Source organism: Pelecanus crispus, chromosome 1 (genome assembly GCF_030463565.1).
Source record: "Pelecanus crispus isolate bPelCri1 chromosome 1, bPelCri1.pri, whole genome shotgun sequence".
In the NCBI taxonomy this organism is placed as follows: domain Eukaryota; kingdom Metazoa; phylum Chordata; class Aves; order Pelecaniformes; family Pelecanidae; genus Pelecanus; species Pelecanus crispus.
Window position 1 is genome coordinate 132,944,351 of NC_134643.1, and position 22,090 is coordinate 132,966,440.

The 22,090-nt window shown below is 38.6% G+C and overlaps 1 protein-coding gene across 1 annotated transcript in view; it reads left to right on the top strand.

Moving 5' to 3' along the window:
- DMD (dystrophin) overlaps window positions 1-22,090 on the top strand; it is a 1,232,979-nt gene that overhangs the window by 280,470 nt on the left and 930,419 nt on the right. Inside the window, exons 3-6 of the mRNA XM_075717957.1 lie at window positions 5,721-5,813; window positions 6,798-6,875; window positions 9,867-9,959; window positions 19,207-19,379. Of these exons, the coding sequence (XP_075574072.1) occupies window positions 5,721-5,813; window positions 6,798-6,875; window positions 9,867-9,959; window positions 19,207-19,379 (437 nt within the window). The remainder of the gene's footprint in view (window positions 1-5,720; window positions 5,814-6,797; window positions 6,876-9,866; window positions 9,960-19,206; window positions 19,380-22,090) is intronic.

Consider the following 22,090-nt stretch of genomic DNA (forward strand, 5'->3'; position numbering starts at 1 on the left):
TGACTGCAAGAAAAGGCTGATTCTTTGAAGTCTTACTAAGGGTAACATCCATAAGCCAACCAAGTTGTTCTTTCTTTCTTACCGACATCTATTCAGCAAAATTTACAGATTTACAAGCTGAACTTAAGACAATTACTTGAAAAAGTTATGTGACAACTTATGGCTTATGTCCTCCTGCCTCTCTGGATTGTATCTTGTCTTTTTATTGTTTTAGTAATCAATCAGCAGCCTGAGGTCCTGGCCAAACTGCAGGGCACCTCTGGCTCTTTGTTCCAGAGCCCTGCACACTGGGGGCGCAGCTGGACCACACTACAGCTCCCCTCCAGGCTCTGCGGTCTGGGTTTCCTGCCCCTCCTGGAGGCACAGGTCTTGTCCCAAGCTAAGGTCTCAGTTATTTACCTGTCCCAGGAGTCTGAAGGACTTGTGTGTCCACTAGTTGTATTGTAAGCTGATTTTTCTTATTTATGCCTAATACAACTTCAAATCTTCTGTCTAGTGTCATGCTTAACCTTGAATTCTCTGTCTTTACAGTGCCTTTTCTCTTTTAATTTATTCTCTCTCGCCATCTGTTGAAAGTTTTGGTTGCTAGATTTCCCAGATGAACTGATAATAATAAGCCAATGATACTGTAAAATGCATAAGAAATAGCATCCAACTTGTCTTACTGTAATAATCTTCTTACAGTCTAATCTGCCCTCATATGAAAAGTGTAATCTAAATGCATACTTGTCTGCAAAGGAAAATGAAAAGTCTGAGATCTCTTCCTCAGCCAAGTTTTTACCCTTTGTAATTTTTCTCAAAAAATGGGAAAAAAGTACCTATCGTATGGCATTTTTATGAAACAGAAAAAAAATAGATGCATGTTAAAGAACCTCAAATAGCAGATATGTTACAGTCTTCTGTTATTATGTATTTTGCTGGAGTTGTTATTATGGACTCATTGCTTGAAATTTTGTGAGTTTATGAATCTCAGGAAATAGAAGCACATTTCTACCCTTTGTGCTTGTGAGAGAAAATTTAAGTTGTGACTTGTTCTTAATCCTCTTCCCCTCCCTTCCTTTCTTCTCACTTCCCAACTCCTTCCCCTTCCTATTTCCTTTCCCTTCGCACTATTTTCCCTTAGTATAGGCTTTGCCTATGCTAATTTATTCTAAAACATAATGTCTGCTAACAGTTTTATGCTAATCAGAATTTTTGGAGCTTTGACTCATAATTTTTGAGCACTGAGCAATAGGAGAAGCAATGTTCATGAATGGATGTCTTTGTACCCTCTCTGGACAAGATATTCTTCAATTATTTGGTGGTGGTCTCTATTGCTTTCACGATTACTGGCTTGCACATAGCTCTAAACAGAGAGGTTTTCATGGAATGCTTCCCACGATATTAACTTCTTCCATAATGTATCTGATGAATGAGCTGATTAAATAATTTACTTGCTTGATAAAATTTATTTGTTAAAGGTACATAGAGAGAATGATGTTTAATGTAGTCTTTGGAAAGAAGAACACAGGAATAACAATGAAAGTAGACAGTAGTGAGATGAGTAGGATGGAGCTTGATGTTTTAAGATTTCTAAATATATTCACACCAAAAAATTTGCAACTACATTTATTTAGCAACACTTACTTTTCAGTCTGTTTCCTGATTTTCTTTTTTCTTTCTTTTCCATCTGCTTTTGTCTTTTTAGGTAACCTTCTTTGGCGTAAGATTTGTTCGGTTGCTGTCTGAATTTGGAAAATAACTAATACACTTTAGATATTATTTCAGTTAATTAATGCTGAAAGCATTCAAGAATATGTATATGCATGTACATACACACATGCAGTTGAGTTAGTACATGGAATACGCTTAAGTATGCTTCACTCCCTTATAACACCTGGGGGAAGATTCTACTGCAAATTCACATGTTTTCCTGAGATGTTAATTGTATATTACCCCTTAATTCTAAGACTAAAGCTTGTGTAGTTGACCGTGGTAGTGTAGGGATTTTTCCTCATACAAATGTATTTTGTGAATTCCTTTCCTCAGTCCTTATTTAAGTTGGAGGGTTAATTTCATTCATGATAAACCAGGAATCTTATCTTCCCTTCTGTATCACATTCCTTGGTGATTTTCTTTTAAAATAAATCCCTTGGATTTCCTTCAGGTCCCCTTATGTTATGCAAAGATCAGCAGTTGCAGCCAACAGCCATATCAGCTAAACCAAGAAAATTGTCTGTGTTTTGACCTTTATTTAACACAAAGACAGCAGGTTAAAATAATACGTAAAACTGCTGTATACTTAAATCCCTAGAGTCTTTCTAGTGATGAAGATTCTAACAAATTCCTTAGATTTTTATTTTGTTAGTCTTACTTCTAGAAATAAATTTCTGCTTCTCTGTTTTTTGTTTGTTTGTTTTTTAATTTCAGTTTCACAGTTACTCCCTCTTTTTCTTTATTCTGTATATTTTTTCTCATTGTCTTTTCATCCCTGCCTCCACTCCCCCAAATCCCTCCATTAATTGTTGGTCTCCCTGAAATAAGCAAGTAAGGAAGAGAGAGATAATAATTACTTTCCTGATCTACTTGACTAACTTTATAGGTAGCTTATATATTGATTAAGATCATATAATTATCTTTAGTTTCATATTGCTGCCAGTCAAACTACTGTTTGGGAAATTAGTACCACACTGATGAAAAGTCACCTTGTGCTTCACGTTCACTATCTGCGGTCCTTCCTCTGTCTTGCACTCTCTCTCGTTCCCCCATCTCTTCCATCATTGTGGTTTTTAAGGAAAAAAAAAAAAAAAAGTGTGAGTCAGCAATCCAGCATGCAGCTGCTTTGGGCATTTTTTGAAGTTAGGTTTTGATAAGTTTGTAATACAGGGGGAGTAACAAATCAACATGCATGCAAATGGCACAGGAGATTCTTCTGAATATTTTCATTCCTCTGTAGGCAAACGGCAGTGACTGTAGCTCACAACCTAAAAAAAGTCTTAAAAGGTTATTTTCAACAAGAATTTGTAATAAAGACTAGGCATTTGTGTTAGCCATGCTTGGTTTTTTTCATTGTTTTCAAAGCTTCATAAAACTTAACAGACATTTTCCAATGACACAGTGAATTTATTTGATGCATCTTTGAGCCCTTTGTTTCTGAAGACTTACTGCAGTGTCGATCCAGTGAAGACATTCAGTCTATTTGAGAAAGAAGACTTAATTACCCTGTTCCCAGAAAAATAGCAACCGTCTTCAGGTTAAGGATGATATGTATGGCAGTAGTATAGGGTTTCTTAAGGTATTTTTAGTTGCTGATTAATAGAAGGTATACTTCCAAGACCCTAAAAGATCAACGGTAACTTCTGCTTTAAGGTTTACTTGTAATATGTTTGTAATCAATATTTTCTTTCCAAAAGCTTTACCCAAAAAAACCCCCATATTATTTTGTTAAGCAGAATTTTTGGCTGTTCTAGGTGGATTCCAGCCTAAACTTTTTGAATAGCTTAAATGCTGCAAAGCAGCACACAGACAGACACACAGGCAGTTATGAAGGCTAGTTCTATTTTTCCCTTATGATGCAAAGCAATATAATTATATTCTACTATCCAAACATTATTGTGCTTACTTTCCCAGAGTGATTCAGTAACATTCTGGGCACAACTTTTCAGAGTGTTACAGAAGGGCCTATTGATCACTTCAACTTTCTAAAGAATGTTAAAATGTTTCCTTAGAAGTACATAGGTCTTGTGCTTCCCCTCTGCAAAAATTACTTTTGTTCTGCAAGATTAGGGAACAAAAGAAAGTCTCTCTAATTTAGTCGTATGTTTTAATTTTAAATTTGTGCTGCATAGAGTAAGTAATAGACAACTTCAGGAATACCATGCATGACTTGACTTGCATAATGGCACATGATTGTTCATACCATAATTTAAAACATTTTATCAAAACTATTTCTCATACTAAATGCAGGGCAGGAAATAGAGTTGCTGAGTATTAGTTAAAGAGATAATTCAAGAGGTTGAGCAGGGTGAGTAAATCATATATGAATATATTCAGTACTTGTTTTCAGATATTTTAGGTAGTCAAGTGGCAGCATGTGTGTTAACTAGAAATTAACTTAGGTGGAATGGGTTGTGCAGGGTGTGAAAACTGGCTTGAAAACAAGGATTCCTACTGCTGTAGAAATTTTTTTATGTTTTGGATTTGTTTGTTCCATGAAACAGAAACAAGGCCTTACCAAAAATGAAGGGACTGAAAGGAGCTCTTGCTTCTGAAGAGCAGTCAGAGAGAAAGGAAGAGGGAAAGAGTGATGCCAGAGTAGCCAAGAGCACTAAAGTTTGTGCTGTACACATACATATTTATTGACTGAGGAAAATAAATGAGTCTAGTACTGGACACTGTCCTTAATTCTGTCCTCTGTTTAAGAAACCTTCTGAAGGAATTGATACTTTCTGACAAAATATATTTTTCATAAAATTCCCAGCTAGCTCTAATAAGTGTTGCAGTGAGTATCAGAACAGTGCTGTTGACAGGAAAGCAAATGTTTTCTGTGTAATATGGATTCCCAGTTCTACATTGCTCTGTGGTAAAAGTGGAAGATGTGCAGTGTAGGTCAGCATAGTGTCAATTCTAGCAAATTAAAATACAGATGCTTCCTCTCAAATCGATCAAAGCATCTGTGAAACTTCACAAATTAGAAATAATATGGACATGTGAATCTACTTGACAATGCACAAAATAATCACTGGGTTTTATTGTGGTTCGCAGTAGCTCTTGTACATACAAAAATATGTCAAAATTTATAGGTGCACATAAAAGGTGCACATAAAAGTTGCACAGTGACTAAACTATACAAAATTATATTTCTGTATTTTTAAAATGTAATGCATTAGTCAAAACATGAGATCAGAAACTTGGCTTGAATTTTAGAGAGAATAAATCATCTTTTACCATTGTCACATGGGCGGAAAATCCCAAGTATTTCCTTTCATCTTTTGTTGATGCTGTGTACAAAACGTGAATTGTTTTAGCCAGTTACAGGAATGAGGCCCTGATTCAGTACAATTCCAAGTATGTCCTATTAACATAGATATGTTTCTTAGATCCTCACTAGAATAAGCCTGAGACTTATCTCTGTCTGTGTAATTCCAAGTTTGTTTCTGCCACGTGAAAGGGCACCTACTAGGCACTTAAACTTGATATCTCTTTCTGGGTGTTTGGATTTTTTGTTGGATTTTTTTCATTTGGCAAATTATTTTTCCTATTTTTCTCCTGAATTACACCTTAATTGCCCAGTCCAGTCTGTGTTCTAGCTTTATTATATTTAGTTCTGGCTTAATTGTTTGAATTAATGGTACGTGCACAAATTATAAATTATTTGCTCTGCAGCAGTTGCTCACAAATTATATCAACAGTGTAATTTTAAGAGGGAATAAAGGATGTACATTCCTTACATACATAAGAAAAGAAATAAGGTAAGCACCACTCTCTCTTATGCAAAAGAACCCTTTTAAAAACAGATGTATGTGAAAAAATCCTATTAGTTTAGTTGTACGATATTTTCCTCCTTTACTTCATGTGATACCTTTCATATTTATTATTTAATTAGCACAGTGTATTTACACAGTTGGAATGCACCACTTTGCAAGACAGTGGCTTTTACAGCTTTCCGGTCTTATTTTAGCAATTTGATTCTTCCTTTTTTTTTGGCATTTAAACTAACTAAAGCTGTTGTTTCATTTCAGTGTGGAAGACGTTGCATTGAAGATCTTTTTAACGATTTTCGGGATGGACGAAGACTTCTGGAGCTCCTGGAATGCCTTACAGGCCAAAAACTCGTATGTGTATATTAACATGTTTACTGTATATTGAAGCCTTGCTGTTGTGATAATTGTCATAGGTGGTGTTCATTAATTTCAGCCATTGATGAGGGCCTGTGGAGACTATTTTTTAGGGGTCTGAATATTTTCAGCTTTTTTTATGACTGAGAGCTATATTAGACAGTAACCCTTTGCTAGGCATATATTTGAAATGAAAATGTTCTACTTTGTAGTATGCATTTATTGAGGAAGTGTGGCAAAGAGAAACAAGACTGAGGCGGGTTTATTTAGATACTTGGATTTTAGCTGGAATTCACAAATTATTTATCACTAGATGTGTGTGCCAAATGCAAGGAATAGAATTTAATGTGTAGAATTAGAATGTTTTGCTAATAATTTTCATACATACAGTCCATGTATTGGAGTTGTACGTGTCTGAAAAGAGAGCACAGCTTGCTCTTACTAACCTGGAAATTCTAAATCAGCACCTCACACATATTTTTTAATATCCCCTGTTGTGTTCCTGCTTGGACTTTGTGAGCTTGTGATCTTTCTCTGAAACTTTCTCATAAAAGAGTAGTGAAGCAGGCTGGGAGTTTGAGAATCAAAATCCAGAGAGAATATATTTGTAAATAAATATTAAACAAACTGATGTTTATCTGCTTGGTTGTCATAGTAATGTTCCTAAATTGTGCCATGGAGAAGACAACTAATTGTAATAAAAACAATCTGGAATTATCTGATTTTATATGCATTTCAATCATTCATTCACTGAAAAATGTCAAGGTACCAAATTACCTTCCAGCTGTGGATCAAGTTTGTTTCACAATTGCCTTTATTTCATATCAGGAAGCTGCTTATGCACAATGAATGGTAATATTCTCACTGTTGTCATAACCTTATGAAATAGAAAACCACAGGCGCAATATAAGATTTGAGTTAAATGTAGTGTATTCTAGTTTCTGATTTTGGGCAGCCAAATTTGTTTTATTTTCTTTGTAGGCAAAAGAAAAGGGCTCCACAAGAGTTCATGCTCTGAACAATGTCAACAAAGCACTGCAGGTTTTGCAGAGAAATAACGTAAGTAACCAGCTGGACAGGGTCAGAACATCTTATAGATAGCATACGGACTTAATGCTTTGTAAGTGTTGGATCAAACTCTGGTCTATAGTATACAATTACTGGAGTCAAGGCAGTTTTGTTAATGTGACTTGGAAACTTTGTCATTCAGCATCAGGATGGAATGTATTTGAAAGTTTAAAATCCTCTGCCAGCAAATATTTGAATAATATATCTATAACGGATGTTATCTGAAGACAGATCAACATGCACAATTTGTGGTAATGCATGGTGTTTATAATATATTTTAAAAGGTTAATTACAAGAAGTCATCCATAGCTGGTTAGAAGGTGCTACCTATCAAAATATCTACTCACAAGCTCTGATGATTATGAAGTCTGAAAAACTAGGCTTTTCCTACAAGAAATCTTTTTGGTAAATTTACATTGGTGTCTCTTGCTTATGGCTCATAACATTAAGGAAATGAATCATATCAAAACCACTTTCCATTCTACTTTGTCAAGATTGACTTTTCAAGCCAGTATCTTGTGCATCATTTTTGAGTAAATATTCTCATGATATGTTCCTTATGCAAGCATTCCAATGGACCCATAACTTTAGCAGACATTTTCAGTGGCCAACTAATTATATCATATCTCCTTCTCAAGAACAAATTCAAATAAAGTAACAGTAAGATGTGATGGAACAGTGATAATGTCTTCTATGCTGCATATTATATTGGATTTCTTGATAGCTGCAGTAGGTCACTAAAAATGATTGTTACCAATTTTATAAATCTAAGGTAATGCTTATCCATCTGAAGGTTTGTGCATAAATGAAAGTGACCTTATAAGACTGGCATAAAGACCTCCAGCTTGAGTTTTCTTTTTTAAAATGGAATTTAATGTAAATAAATGGAAGGAAAAGCTTCTAATTCTTCAAAATCTGCAATATTTGACATTGTTGAAAAAAATCAGCAATACGTTACTTCACAGTATACAAGAAGATTTTGATTGCATACCTGGAATGTGGTTACACATTTTCATAGTAAATGTTTTTAAAAGTATTTATTCACTATGTATCAGCTAAATCCATTAATGTGCTTTTCATGCAGTTCCCAGAACATAACTATATATATTGATATATATTTCTTTCAAATATAGAAAGAAAACAGAGAGTATTCCAATTGAAGAACATAAAAGAAAAAACATTATTTTAGAAAGTGAAGTGGTCATCCAATGGCCATCATATTCATGTGATGAAAATTTTATAAGCTATACACAATATAAAAATTAGTACAGTGTGTGTATATATATACACACTATATCAGATTAATATAAAGCCAGAAGATCTGTCTCTGAAATAGTTTCCTCAACCTTCAAAATCATCTCAAGAGTGATTTCTGTGGGACTTCAGGAATGCAAAATCAATGGTTCTAAAGCTATTTAAAGCCTGTGACTAATCTAGATTTTTCTGCTGGTATGTGTCATCCTTGCTCTGATGTTCTGCAGTCATCTGAGTGGTAACAGATTGAAAAATGCTGCTACTTCCAGTCAATCCATTTTACAGATTTTTTTTTTCCCTATGGAAACGTGATAATGTTGGGTGGGGGGTTGCCCCAATATAGCCTCAGGCAACACTGAAGCAAACTGTTCCTCTGTTTCAGTGAAACAGATGTGGGTTCTGTGTATTCAGGCTTCCATTTCCAAAAAGAGGTGGAGGATTTGGCCTGTAGAACATGTAGGCGATACCCTAAATAAGCCTTGTTATGGGTCACTTGCTATGTGGTCCCCATTTGAAATTTGGCATATAAAGTCTAAGTTCCGCTTGGGAAATATTCCAAGACACCGTTGGTTAGAATGAGTTGCCAGTCTTGTATGCTTTTAGTACAAGATGATGAATTCTTAAAGAGTTCTTACAGAGTTTTAGAGTTCTTGACAAAATATCTACTTTGTATGTGATTAGTAAAAATTAGCTATACATAGATGCATATTTCAATGTGTAATATGTGTAATGTAATATTTTTATTTTATTTCAAAATAAAAATAGAGGCTTGTTATGAGCGTGCAAAACCTTTAATCATTCTACAGATGTAACTTCAAATAACTTCAGAAGTGCAGTAGAGATATGCAGACTGTAATTTGTGAAGAAATGGGGTACTTTGCCATATAACTATCAGCTTTGACCATGAAAAACTGCATCTATGAAACAGCAAGGATGCAAATTTTAGAGTTATAGTTTCCATCCAAAAGTGCAGGTCTTAGCTTGTATTGTCTTGCACTCACATCCCTGAATTTAGCTTTCTTATTTAGACAGCATAAAAAGTGGGGGAGGCTGAAGGATCATTTCACATGAGGAGGAAAGAATATTCCAGGGTGGTAAATGCTGATGCATGATGAAGTTGCAAATGCATAATATAATTATGGAAAACAACATTACTGGACAAACTAATGTGGAAAAGACTTGCTTAGATCACAGTCATTGGTTTCTCTGTATTCCAGAACACATCCTGCCTTGCCTTATACTTTGTAGAATTTAATTAAGGTAAAATATGTTCTGTTTTAATCTAAATATGTGGAACAATATCTTGGGTTTGTAGGTTCCTACAGTGTCTAGATGAGTGTGTAGCTTTCAGCAAAGTATATTATGTAAGGTAGTATGGAGGATAACACAGGAGTTCTTCTGTGTCACCCATCAGTTTTGTGATTTGTAATTGTAGAGACTTAATATAAAAGATTTTTGAGTTATTATTAACTATTACTTTTAATTGTATGTTTTCACAACATGCTATAACTGGAATAATTGGAAGTCTAGATCACTGCTTGCTTTTTGCCAGCACATTAATTGTGCCATTTATAAAACATGAGTTGGATGTTTACTAAACAACAGAAACCAAATGAGAGATTTACCCTAGCCCATCCCTTCCTCTCCCTCAGCACAAAGAAAGTTTTACACCAACTTCTTATGCTTGCTATTAATCTTATACAAATATTTTTTTTGTTTCTTTAATAGGTTGATTTGGTAAATATTGGGAGCTCAGACATTGTGGATGGAAATCATAAGCTGACCCTTGGTTTGATCTGGAATATAATCCTCCACTGGCAGGTGAGTGGCACTGCTGCTTACTTTCCATGAAGTACCTTTATTCCACTGATCTTTTTTCCATTATTAGCCAGCCACAACCTACAAAGTAAACATAGCCATTGCAAACAGTGTCCTAAATCAGCAAGTTTTATGGCAGTCTGTTTACATATTATCTAGGATATTAAGAATCTTAAGAAGATAAAATAGGTTTTAGAGCATTAGCAGCATCTCTTTTGACTCTAATTTTACAGTCAGATGTTGCAAGAGAATATATAATACACTTATTGTAAGAAAAATTGATAGGCAAAGCCAACATGGATATATAGCTTTCACAGTCACTTTTCTTTTTAGTATCTTAGAAAGAGTGACTTTTATATTTTAATGAAATAATCACATTTGTTGCTTTTTGCTGCTGACCCATCCTGCCAAGAATTATTTTTAGAACACAAAAGCTGCTACTCTGACAATTTATTGAAGCAGATGTGGCTTATTTAGTTTCCTTTCCCTTCAGAGAGAAAGGGGGAATTATGATATAGATCTCATAAAAACCAGCATGGTAGATGAGGACACTTAAGTAAACAAATTCTGAGACAGCAGTAAAATAAAAATTCAAAAAGAACTAGCATCTAGATGCTCTCAGTCTGTGTGTTTATACGAATCTGAGCTAAGAGTCTGTCCATTTATGTTGGCTCTGTTCCCCAAGCAATAATCTACAAATTTTTCGTAGCATTACAAGCAAAGATGGTGGGAAACAAGCCTAAAAGACTTTATATTAAAAGCCAAACACTCCTGTCAAAAAGCATTCATTGAAGTAGGGAACATTTTTTTTTTTTTTCTAATTTTACACGACATGTTGTAGTGAAAGCAACAGAGAAAAGTTACAAATAGTTAAACCACTTCTTCCTTTGTCTTCCATTCCAATATTCCTATTTTAATTACATAACATTGTTCTAAATTACTTATTAAGAGCAGATGGAATATGAAACCTAGCTGTACAGCTTTTACCAATAATCCTTGAATCAGTGTATATTAATTTGTATGATTATGGACAGAGATGGCTATTCATATTCAAATTCATATTTTGGTTTGTTCATATTTTATCCTGAAGTGAAGTGTTAAAGATGTGCTTTAATATTGGCTGTGTACTTATTAGTTTTTCTTTCAGCTTTTCTCACCATTCCTCTTAACGCGTACTTGCACACACACAGAAGACTCCTTTCCTAGTATAGTCTGGTGAGGTTTTTGACAGCAGGCATGTGCTCTTAGAGTACTGCTTGCTTCTAGTACATAGGTGATTTGTTTCAAGCTTCATCTTAAGCCTAGTGATAACTGTGGCAGCAGCTGTGATGGTACTTGTAACTTCAGCTGAACTACCCATGTATGAAAAGTCCAGGGATTTAAAGCAGTGGTTAAAGGTGTGACACTTTCTCGGCATAGTCATAATGATTCAGTCCATGTTTAGTCTACACTTTGAGTTCTGTGCTTCAGTTTGTTCTATTCATGGATTACTGAAAGGAAGTGACCTACATGTTCCAGACTTCTCTTTTTATTCAAAATTTTGTAAATAAATTTCTAATTTGGCTAGAATTAAATTTCAGTTTCTTTTCTAAAGTGTAGCTAGAGCCTGATTGGCAAGAAGAAGCCATTATTATATAATAACCCTGTTGCTGTTGCATAATGATGAATAATTAAAAAATAATATAAGTCAGATATCCACCTGGGCTTTTCTCTTTTTAAACAAAACTCAGGAGATGTTGGTTTGCTGACTGTTTCCCTAAAAGGACTGTAACAGTTGAAAGTGAATTTGCTTATTTACAGCTCTGCAGAGAAAATCTTTGTTCTTTTCCAGATTTTCATGCAAGTTTTGAAGTGATTTGCATGATCTAGAATATGTTCGTGATTGTTCTGCCCTGTTTATAGGTTGGCATTGTCTTACACAGTGACAGCAGTTCTGGTGAAACAAGGCTGTAAGTTTCTTAAGAAAGGGTGCTTCTTCCTATTGGTACCATTTTGTCTATCATAGAATCATAGAATCATAGAATCATCTAGGTTGGAAAAGACCTTTAAGATCATCCAGTCCAACCATTAACCTACACTACCAAGCCCACTCTAGACTAATCAAGGGTAGACCAGACTAAACCATATCCCGAAGTGCCACATCTACCCGTTTTTTAAACGCCTCCAGGGATGGTGACTCCACCACCTCTCTGGGCAGCCTGTTCCAATGCCTGACCACCCTTTCCGTAAAGAAATTTTTCCTAATTTCCAGTCTAAACCTCCCCTGGCGCAGCTTAAGCCCATTTCCTCTTGTCCTATCGCTAGCTACTTGGGAGAAGAGACCAACACCCACCTCACTACAACCTCCTTTCAGGTAGTTGTAGAGAGCGATAAGGTCTCCCCTCAGCCTCCTCTTTTCCAGGCTAAACAACCCCAGTTCCCTCAGCCGCTCCTCATAAGACTTGTTCTCCAGACCCTTCACCAGCTTCGTTGCCCGCCTCTGAACACGCTCCAGCACCTCAATGTCTTTCTTGTAGTGAGGGGCCCAAAACTGGACACAGTATTCCAGGTGCGGCCTCACCAGCGCCGAGTACAGGGGGACAATCACCTCCCTGCTCCTGCTGGCCACAGCATTCCTGATACAAGCCAGGATGCTGTTGGCCTTCTTGGCCACCTGGGCACACTGCTGGCTCATGTTCAGCCGGCTATCTACTAACACCCCCAGGTCCTTTTCGGCCAGGCAGCTTTCCAGCCACTCCTCCCCAAGCCTGTAGCGTTGCATGGGGTTGTTGTGACCCAAGTGCAGGACCCGGCACTTGGCCTTGTTGAACCTCATACAGTTGGCCTTGGCCCATCGATCCAGTCTGTCCAGGTCCCTCTGCAGGGCCATCCTACCCTCGAGCAGATCGACACTCCCACCCAATTTGGTGTCGTCTGCAAACTTACTGAGGGTGCACTCGATCCCCTCGTCCAGATCATTGATAAAGATATTGAACAGGACTGGCCCTAAAACAGAGCCCTGGGGAACACCGCTCGTGACCGGCCGCCAACTGGACTTAACACCATTTATCACTACTCTCTGGGCTCGGCCACCCAACCAGTTCTTTACCCAGCGAAGAGTATGCCTGTCTAAGCCGTGAGGTGCCAGCTTCCCGAGGAGGATATTATGCGAGACGGTGTCAAAAGCTTTGCTAAAGTCGAGGTAGATGACATCCACAGCCTTTCCATCATCTACCAGGCGGGTCACCAGGTCATAGAAGGAGATCAGGTTGGTCAAGCAGGACCTGCCTTTTGTGAACCCATGCTGGCTGGGCCTGATCCCCTGGTTGACCTGTACTTGCCTGTGGAGTTCGCTCAAGATGAACCTCTCCATAATCTTCCCCGGCACCGAGGTCAGGCTGACAGGCCTGTAGTTCCCCGGGTCCTCCTTCCGGCCCTTCTTGTAGATGGGCGTCACATTGGCAAGCCTCCAGTCATCAGGGACCTCCCCTGTTAACCAGGACTGTTGATAGATGATGGAAAGTGGCTTGGCAAGCTCCTCTGCCAGCTCCCTCAGTACTCTTGGGTGGATCCCATCCGGCCCCATAGACTTGTGAGCGTCCAGGTGGCATAGCAGGTCATTAACTGCTTCCTCCTGGACTATGAGGGCTCCATTCTGGTCCCTATCCCTATCCTCTTGCTCAAGGGCCTGAGTACCCTGGGGATGACCGGTCTGGCTGTTGAACACAGAGGCAAAGAAGGCGTTAAGTACTTCAGCCTTTTCCTTGTCCTCGGTGACAATGTTCCCCCCCACATCCAGCAAAGAATGGAGATCCTCCTTGGCTCTCCTTTTATTGCTGATGTACTTATAAAAGCATTTTTTATTGTCTTTTACAGCACTGGCCAGATTGAGTTCTAGCTGGGCTTTTGCCTTTCTAATTTCCTCCCTGCAGGACCTAACAAGATCCCTGTACTCCTCCTGAGCTGCCCGCCCCTTCTGCCAAAGGCGGTAGACTCTCCTTTTTTCCCTGAGTCCCCGCAAAAGCTCCCTATTCAGCCAGGCCGGTCGATTTCCCCTCCGGTTGGTCTTACGACACACGGGGACAGCCCGCTCCTGCGCCCTTAAGACTTCCTTCTTGAAGAGGGCCCAGCCTTCCTGGACCCCTTTGCCCTTCAGGACCGCCTCCCAAGGGACTTTCCCAACCAGGGTCCTGAAGAGGCCAAAGTCTGCCCTCCGGAAGTCCATGGTAATAGTTTTGGTGCCCCTCCGCTTAGCATCACCCAAAATTGAGAACTTTATCATGTCGTGGTCGCTAAGCCCGAGACGGCCTCCGACCTCGACATTTCCCACAAGCCCTTCTCTGTTGGTAAACAGCAGGTCAAGCGGGGCACCTCCCCTGGTAGGCTCGCTTACCAGCTGCATTAGAAAGTTATCCCCCACATGCTCTAGGAACTTCCAAGACTGCTGCCTCTCTGCTGTGTGGTATTTCCAGCAGATGTCTGGCAAGTTGAAGTCCCCCATGAGAACAAGGGCTAGCGATTGCGACACTTCTGCCAGCCGCTTATAGAATGCCTCATCTACCTCTACCTCCTGGTTGGGTGGTCTATAGCAGACTCCCAACAGGACATCCGCCTTTCCAGCCTTCCCCCTCATCCTTACCCATAAGCATTCCACCTTGTCATCACCACTGTCAAGCTCTATGCAGTCGAAACACTCCCTAACATACAGAGCCACCCCACCGCCTTTCCTACCCTGCCTATCCCTTCTGAAGAGCTTATAGCCCTCCAGTGCAGCACTCCAGTCATGAGAGTCGTCCCACCACGTTTCCGTGATGGCGACTATGTCATAGCCATCCTGCTGCACAAGGGCCTCCAGCTCCTCCTGTTTGTTGCCCATTCTACGTGCATTGCTGTACATGCACTTAAGCTGGGCTGTCGATTTTGCCCCCAATGTTGCCATGCCGCCCCTGGGCTCCTTACTAGCGGGCCTGTTTATATCCCCTTCCCCCTTCAAACCTAGTTTAAAGCCCTCTCAATGAGTCCCGCCAACTCTTGGGCGAGAATCCTTTTCCCCCTTGGAGACAGCCGATCTCCATCATGGATTGGTCTTGGCATTAAGCAGCTGGAAGCACGACAAGCTGTTGTTAAAGACTAGATTATGGATTGAGGGCCACCAAACTTATGTGCCAGTTGTCTACAGTTGGATAAAACACCTCATTACGTATGATAACTTATCAAGACTGCTATATTTATTTGTAGTCTGTAGGAGGCCTAAAAAAAAAAAAAAATACACAGGCTTAGTGCATGATACTGGTGCAGCTTGTGTTTGATGGTGCAATCCTGCTTTTGCAAATCCTTTTGCTTTTTGATTCCAAGAACTTGCAGTCCTGAGAAGAGTCACCTAGAGGAAGTTTATCTGTCTGCATGTAAAAAAAAAAGATACGGGTTGTGTGGACAGTTATTTTGTTGCAGATGAACAGGCAAGAAGCTTTTTCCAGGCTCGCATCCTGCAGCCAGGACCACATTAGGACAGAACTGTACTTACATATGACAAGAAGACCACCTCTTACAAAAATGTCAGTCTGTTTGTATAAAATGGGGGCGGAGATGGTAGAAGAAAGGTGCATGAAAGGAATAATAAGGCAGTACCAGTCTGAATGGATATCAGCAGTCCCGTTGAGGAGAGGCAATGGTAGAGGCATTACAGCAGACAAGATTTGACTCATTCTTGCCACTCTCATTTCTGTTCAGTAGAAATCTTGTGGTTTTCCATATCCCCTGTGGTGATTGTGTCCTTTCTTATCTAGCCTGTTTTTTCAGATTATTATTAAAAGTTTCACTGAAATTGAACCATCTTTCTGAGTTGAGCACCTGCTGCCAAAGCTCTTTATGGTACTGAATCTATTAGAGTTTCTATTTCCTTGAAGCTGCTGCCCTCTTTCTCACAGTTCTGTGATCTCAGCCTCACAGTAGTATTAACATTTAAGTAAAGCCAAAACAAAACCATTAATTTCTGAATTGTTACATTTGACAAAGACTGTTAAGAATGGAAAAACATTCTGTATTGCAGTGTGCAAATTGTTTTGTTTTTAAGAGCAAACTCATTTTCCTGTGGAACATGAAGAAAAACTGCTAGCAAAAACCTTTTGTAAGAGTCACAGCCAAAATCTCGACTTTCTTCAGAAAAAAAGCAAAATAATAGGCATATACATAAGGCAAATATTTCAGAGAGAGGTGCATTTCAACAGTTACTCGTGTTTGGAGACTAAAAGCATCAGACCTGTTGTGCACTTGTTGCAGAACTAGTATTTTAATTGGAATTAACATTTTATTTTAACTTGAATTACAGTGGTGGAAAGGAAATACTAACAGTTCTGTCAATCCACCCTGAATCAATGAGCAAAGAATATCCTTTGCTTTGATAGGTGTCTTGAAAGTCTGTGAAAATGTTCTTTAAAAGAGTTCTTTAAAATGTGCTTTGAAAGAGCTTAGTGGATTCTAGCTATGAAAAAGTAATCTATGCAGGCAGATTACCTGTAAAAAATACTATGTCATTCTGTCAGGGAGGTGTCAGGTCCCTGTTTGATTGGGAAAAATGAAAACACCTTACTTTGACAATAATTTTTTTAGATTCTCTTCTTCTTCCCTCCCTCTCTTCTAGGGGCTGGCATCCTGAAGCCAGGTACCAGTCTTATAAAATGTTACGTGCTTGAGTGTTGGTTTTAGGTGAAACAGATGTAGTGCAAGCCTAAGACTGTGCTGTGTTCCTAGTCACCTTATACACACACAGCTGTGCATGCACAGACTCCAGGACGTGGTCCTGTAGTGGGGAGATCAGAGGTCCGCTGCTGCCGTGAGCCAGGCCTGGGCACGCTGCTTTTGGCTGCTTCTTAGTCCAGTGACGAGAATAGCAGTGTTCCCATTCTGTTGACAGCTTTCCGTTTGGCACTTTGACATTTCGGAAGTCATCTTGGTGGTGTCTCTGTTGCCCTTTTCCCCCCTTTTATTAAAAATTGAATCTTTTCTTATTGCCGTAGTATAGATCCATTCCCCAGGAAGAGCAGGTATTTCTATTCTCTGGAAGTTGGAGTTTCCTACACCTTAAAGCTTTGTTTTCTGACAGGATGTACTGCATTAGAAAGGAGAGGTAACAAAGAAATGACTATCAGAGGTCAACTCATAATTTGATAGCAAGAGGCAGAGCCTACTAGACACTTTGAAATGGCTGTAGTTTTTGAGCCTGGATGCTGAGGGAGCTTATCCATCCAAACGCTCTTCAGGCTGACATGAACACATCTCTACATGCTACTGTTTCTGAACAGTACATCTAACATTTAGCCTTCAAAAAGCTTCCCTCTAACCTCAATGTCAGCCAGCACTTTTTCCACTCAGACGCTGATACTGCTTCAGGGCCCAGCCGTCCTGCAGGCAGCACGGTGCTGCGCCCGCAGCAGCACAGCGTGGCGTGGCACGGTGCTGCGTGGTGCCGCCGAGGTGCCAGGTGGGGTGGCAGGAGCACAAGGTGGCTCCAGTTGTAAAGTGCACTTTTCCACCGTTTCTCACTGAATAGAAAGTAACCTCAGCCTTCAGGATGAGATCAGACCCTTTTACTTTATTATTTTAAATGCCTGCCATTCTCTAGGAGACAACAGAAAATCATAAATTTAACAGTCTTCACTGCTGTGGAGAAATGCAGGAAAATGAGAGGAACTCTTTATCCACTGTCAGCATATTAAACTCAACAAGATGAGTTTGAAACTATTTTGTATTCGTTTACTCAGAAGTAGAAATAAATGCCAAGTTTTTGGCTTCATCTCTTTAAATCAGAAGAAAATCTGTCACCTGGATTCTGCTGAATATAAAATGCTGCTATTCTTATCTAACAGAATTTTATATTCATTTTCATTGGTGCAAATTACAGTCTTAGACCAAAGTCAGGAACGTGTCCCATGAAATTTAGAGAGGATCAGTTTCTCCTCCCATCTCAGAACTAATAACATATAAAGTTAACTTTATACCTAAGTCTCAAAAGGAAAATTGAAGGCACCGATACGCTTTGGGTAGAATGCATCTGAGATGTAAAAACAAGACATTCTTTTAGTAATTCATATCTTCACTTACTCAAATTATTGAATTAAATACTGTGAAACTAGCAAGCAACTCACCAGACTGATCAATAAAATGGTATCTGGATTTTTTCTACAGTATCATAGTTATTAATTTTTTTTTGTTCTTGGTTATTCTTTGAGATTACATTTTCTGCATGCTATCTTACAGTTTTTACAATTTCAAAGTGGTCCATCCTTTATCATAAAGTAGCTTCTGCCCTGAACGTTGTTCTTCAACTGATACTGGCTGCAGAGCAATTCAAGTGGAGAATTATAATAAGCAAATAAGCAACAATAAGCAACTTCATAGTTAAATTATATCTTAGTGAGTATTTTAAAAGAGCTGCTAATCTTTACAAGATATATGCAGAAAGCAATGATTTAAAAGGGATTACTTTACAGGAAAATAAATTAGAGACTTCTTAATAGAAGTTTTAGGTGCTCTTTCACTAGTAAAGAAGTTGCTAAGAAATATATAATCAACTGAGTTATATCAAGCTCCAGGCTAATATTTTTAGAAGCCCACAGAACTAATGGCTTTTTGTAAATTAATAACTGTAGGTCAATGAGCTTTCTGTAATGAAAGAGGAATATTAACTGTTCATTAAAAAAAAATTAAAAATGAAACATATACAATACTCTTTTAATGCATGCAATGAAATTCACTTTTCATCCAGGTGCCTGTATGCAAATATAGTTTGCACATTCATGTCAAAAACTTTACTGTGCACTGAGCACATTTATTTTGCCTTGGTATTTATTTCAACTCCGTCAATGAGAGAAGAATGCTTTTCATCATTTTATCAACTTCTGCTATAATGTATCGTATTAAGTAAGGGTAAAGAAAACCACAAGGAGAAATACTTAGTTTGAACAAACTGTTCCCATAAGTCGTGCAAACAAATGTGTCTTCTCTGTTCATACATGGAACGCTTCACGTGGCACAGGGATGAATGTACTGAATGCATCAGCAATGGTGACCACCAAATCAATATCAGTTGTCTTTAAGCATTCAGACCTGACTGCTATCATTATACTGTGACACCAAGTATGTTCTGTAATTACTTAGGAGGTTTTTCTTTAAGGCTTAAATCTAGGCAACTGAAGTTTTTTTGTGTCAAAAACAAAAGTCAGCTTTTAATGAGTAAGTTCAATCATTGATGAAATTCTGTCTCTTCTTGCAGGTCAAAGATGTAATGAAAAACATCATGGCTGGACTGCAGCAGACAAACAGTGAAAAGATTCTGCTGAGCTGGGTCCGCCAATCAACTCGTAATTACCCACAGGTCAATGTTATCAATTTCACCAGTAGCTGGTCTGATGGATTGGCTTTCAATGCACTCCTCCACAGTCACAGGTAGGAAAACTAATTTTTCATTATTTCAGTGGGCTTGTAACAGATGGCACTAAGAGGGCTTGAGGATGGTCTATCTATTATGTGGGGGTTTTAGCTGCTTCCTGTGTGGGTGTTTCAGCATTCGTTTAAATGGCCACCTATTTGCTTTGACCTGGGTTCTGTGTTTGGTGTCAGACTGAATCCTTTTGTGGAGGGAGAGGTGTGAACTTTTAACAGCACAACCAAATATGCTCAGTTCAGATCCTTTTCTGGAATTTCAGTATATATACCAAATAGATAGTCTCAAGGAGTACCGGCTGGGAAGCTTTTGAGATGAGCAAGGAATAGGTCCAAAACTAAGCCTTTGAGATTGTCCTAGAGGGAGAAGGAGATTTTCCTGTGGGGACCTAGAGGGGGAAAATGTTGTGTTTGTTGAAAGTCTCTGACAGTTGCTGGTTTGAAAGTGTGGATTTGCCTCAGAAGGACACAGCTGGAGAAGGTAGCCTTTGTTTTCAAAACCTTTTGTGTTGTTCCCCCAGCTGATTTGAGTTTTCATCCTCTCTCAGAAGTTGTCTTGTTCTAGTCTATGCTGTATAAAAACCTGCCTTTAAAGATTCAGAGTTCTCTGGTGGTTCTGTGTACTTGGCTTAAGGAAGACATGCAAGCCAATCTATCTTAAAGGTCTAGTTCTTACCACTACTGGTTTTAAAGCGGTACTTGTTTTTCCAGTGTGGTAAGCTTCCTGATCTCTCTTTTCCTACTTCTATACTTCTCTCCTAAAGGGGGCTGTCCAGCAAGATGGCTGACTGCTCCAAATTATCAGTGAGTTGAGTTTTTGAACGGCTAAATGGGTACCTTCTGTTTAGTAAGAGACAAGAGGGATTTACAAGATATTAGTACAAGTCAGGCCATTTTTTTTAGTTGCATTAAAGGCTTAAAATAAAATAAGGCAAAATAATTCTAAAAGCATAGCCTGAGACAATATATGCCTTCCAACTTAAGCAGTGAAGAGCTGCAGATATTTATTTCCACAATTTTCACTGGCTCATGTAATTGCCGCTGAATGATGAAACTGTCTGATTAAGTCTACCGCTGTTGTATTCTGAAGACTAACACTGACAGCCATTTACAGTGGCTATGCCTTACACCACCGTCCCAGGCACAGTAGGCATCTCTTGCTATGAGTCCATTGTTTCACCCTGCATATGCCTGGGAGCTGTGAGTAGATCTGACTGAACTAAGATCAAGGAACTTTCAATTGCAAGTGTTGCTTGCTTGTAATGTTAGGAATGAGGCATTATCTTAAGGAATAATTTATTATACTCTAAAATGGCTTCGTGTATGTGTTTCGCCTGCATTCAGTATTTATAATGTTAACATGGCTTTCCCACCATCCTGCTGTTATTTGGCTGTTGATCCACTCACACCTTCTTGCAAGTGTTTATGCGGGTATTAGGAGAACTGTGTTTGGGGGGCTAAATAAGGAAAGAACTAAAATATAGTGACTATGCCAGTAGCTTTTGATAACTGCTTTATTCATTGGTCATTCATTAGAATGTGGTTTGGTGTTTTGTGTTTTTTTTTTTTTTTTCTCCAAACAGTCTCTAAACTACTTTTTTTGTTAATTCTGCTGAGGATCATTTCTCATTTTAATTGGCTCTGTCTCTCACTTCATAAGTGGTTTCATTCTGATGGACCTTAATATAAGAATGCAATTTTCCTGTAGAAATCAATGAATCTCTTTCTCTCTACAGATCTGATTCCATAATTGTAGAGGATTAAAAAAAAAAAAAAAAAAACAACTCTGTGTGGGATACTCTCCTGTTTGCACCACTTACCTTCATGAAAGCTCTGTTACAGTGTGGGAGCTTATGCATAAATTCTGTGGGCATGAATACCTTTTCATCTTCCTAAAACATTGTCTATACACAGCCTTATTAAGTGGGAAAATGCTGTTTTTAACTCAAACACCGGATTACTTAAGTCACACAGGAACTCTGTGATACAAAAAGGACTGAGTGATTCCTACTACTTTTGGTGATACAGCAGTACCTCTGTTGCATTGGATACAGCTGGAGAAGAAAAATAGATATACCTCAAAGGGAACTTACTTTATTTCAAAAATGCCAAAAAATAGTTATGCTGAAATTATATTGGATAACTAATTATTACTGTAGACTCAAAGGCTAAAATTAGTAATACTCTATGGCATTGTAATTATTTTGATTTCATTTTCAGCAAATTAGTGCAGCAGAAGGCCAAAGTGGTGGCATGTCTTTTCACCTAGACACAATATCAGACTGCCTGTTTCCCGATTAGGGTATCCGATACTCAGATATTCAGATTGTGTGGTCTACAGGACCATGTAATATCACCTCGTATCTGAAATCAGTAATCAGAAATTCCTTTTTGTCCCTCTCTATGAGAAGAGCTCCGGAAGTCTGAACAGAGGCTTTTTATTCAGGAGCAGTCCCTGGTTGGGGAAGGCAGTTGCCTGCCTAAGGCACATTGGGGTTGTCTAGGCAGATCTCTAAGTGTCTGTATGTCATACTTTATGCACCACTGTGTTCAGTTCAGTGCAAAGTTCACCAGTTGTGAACGTTCATTTCCTGCTCTCTACAATTTATGCACTTTATTCAGGTTTTCTAAAACAGGGCTGCAAAACTTAAGCTTGCTTTTACTCTTCTTGTGTCTGCTGCCATAAATCTTGCATAGGTTTCTGCACAGTGAGT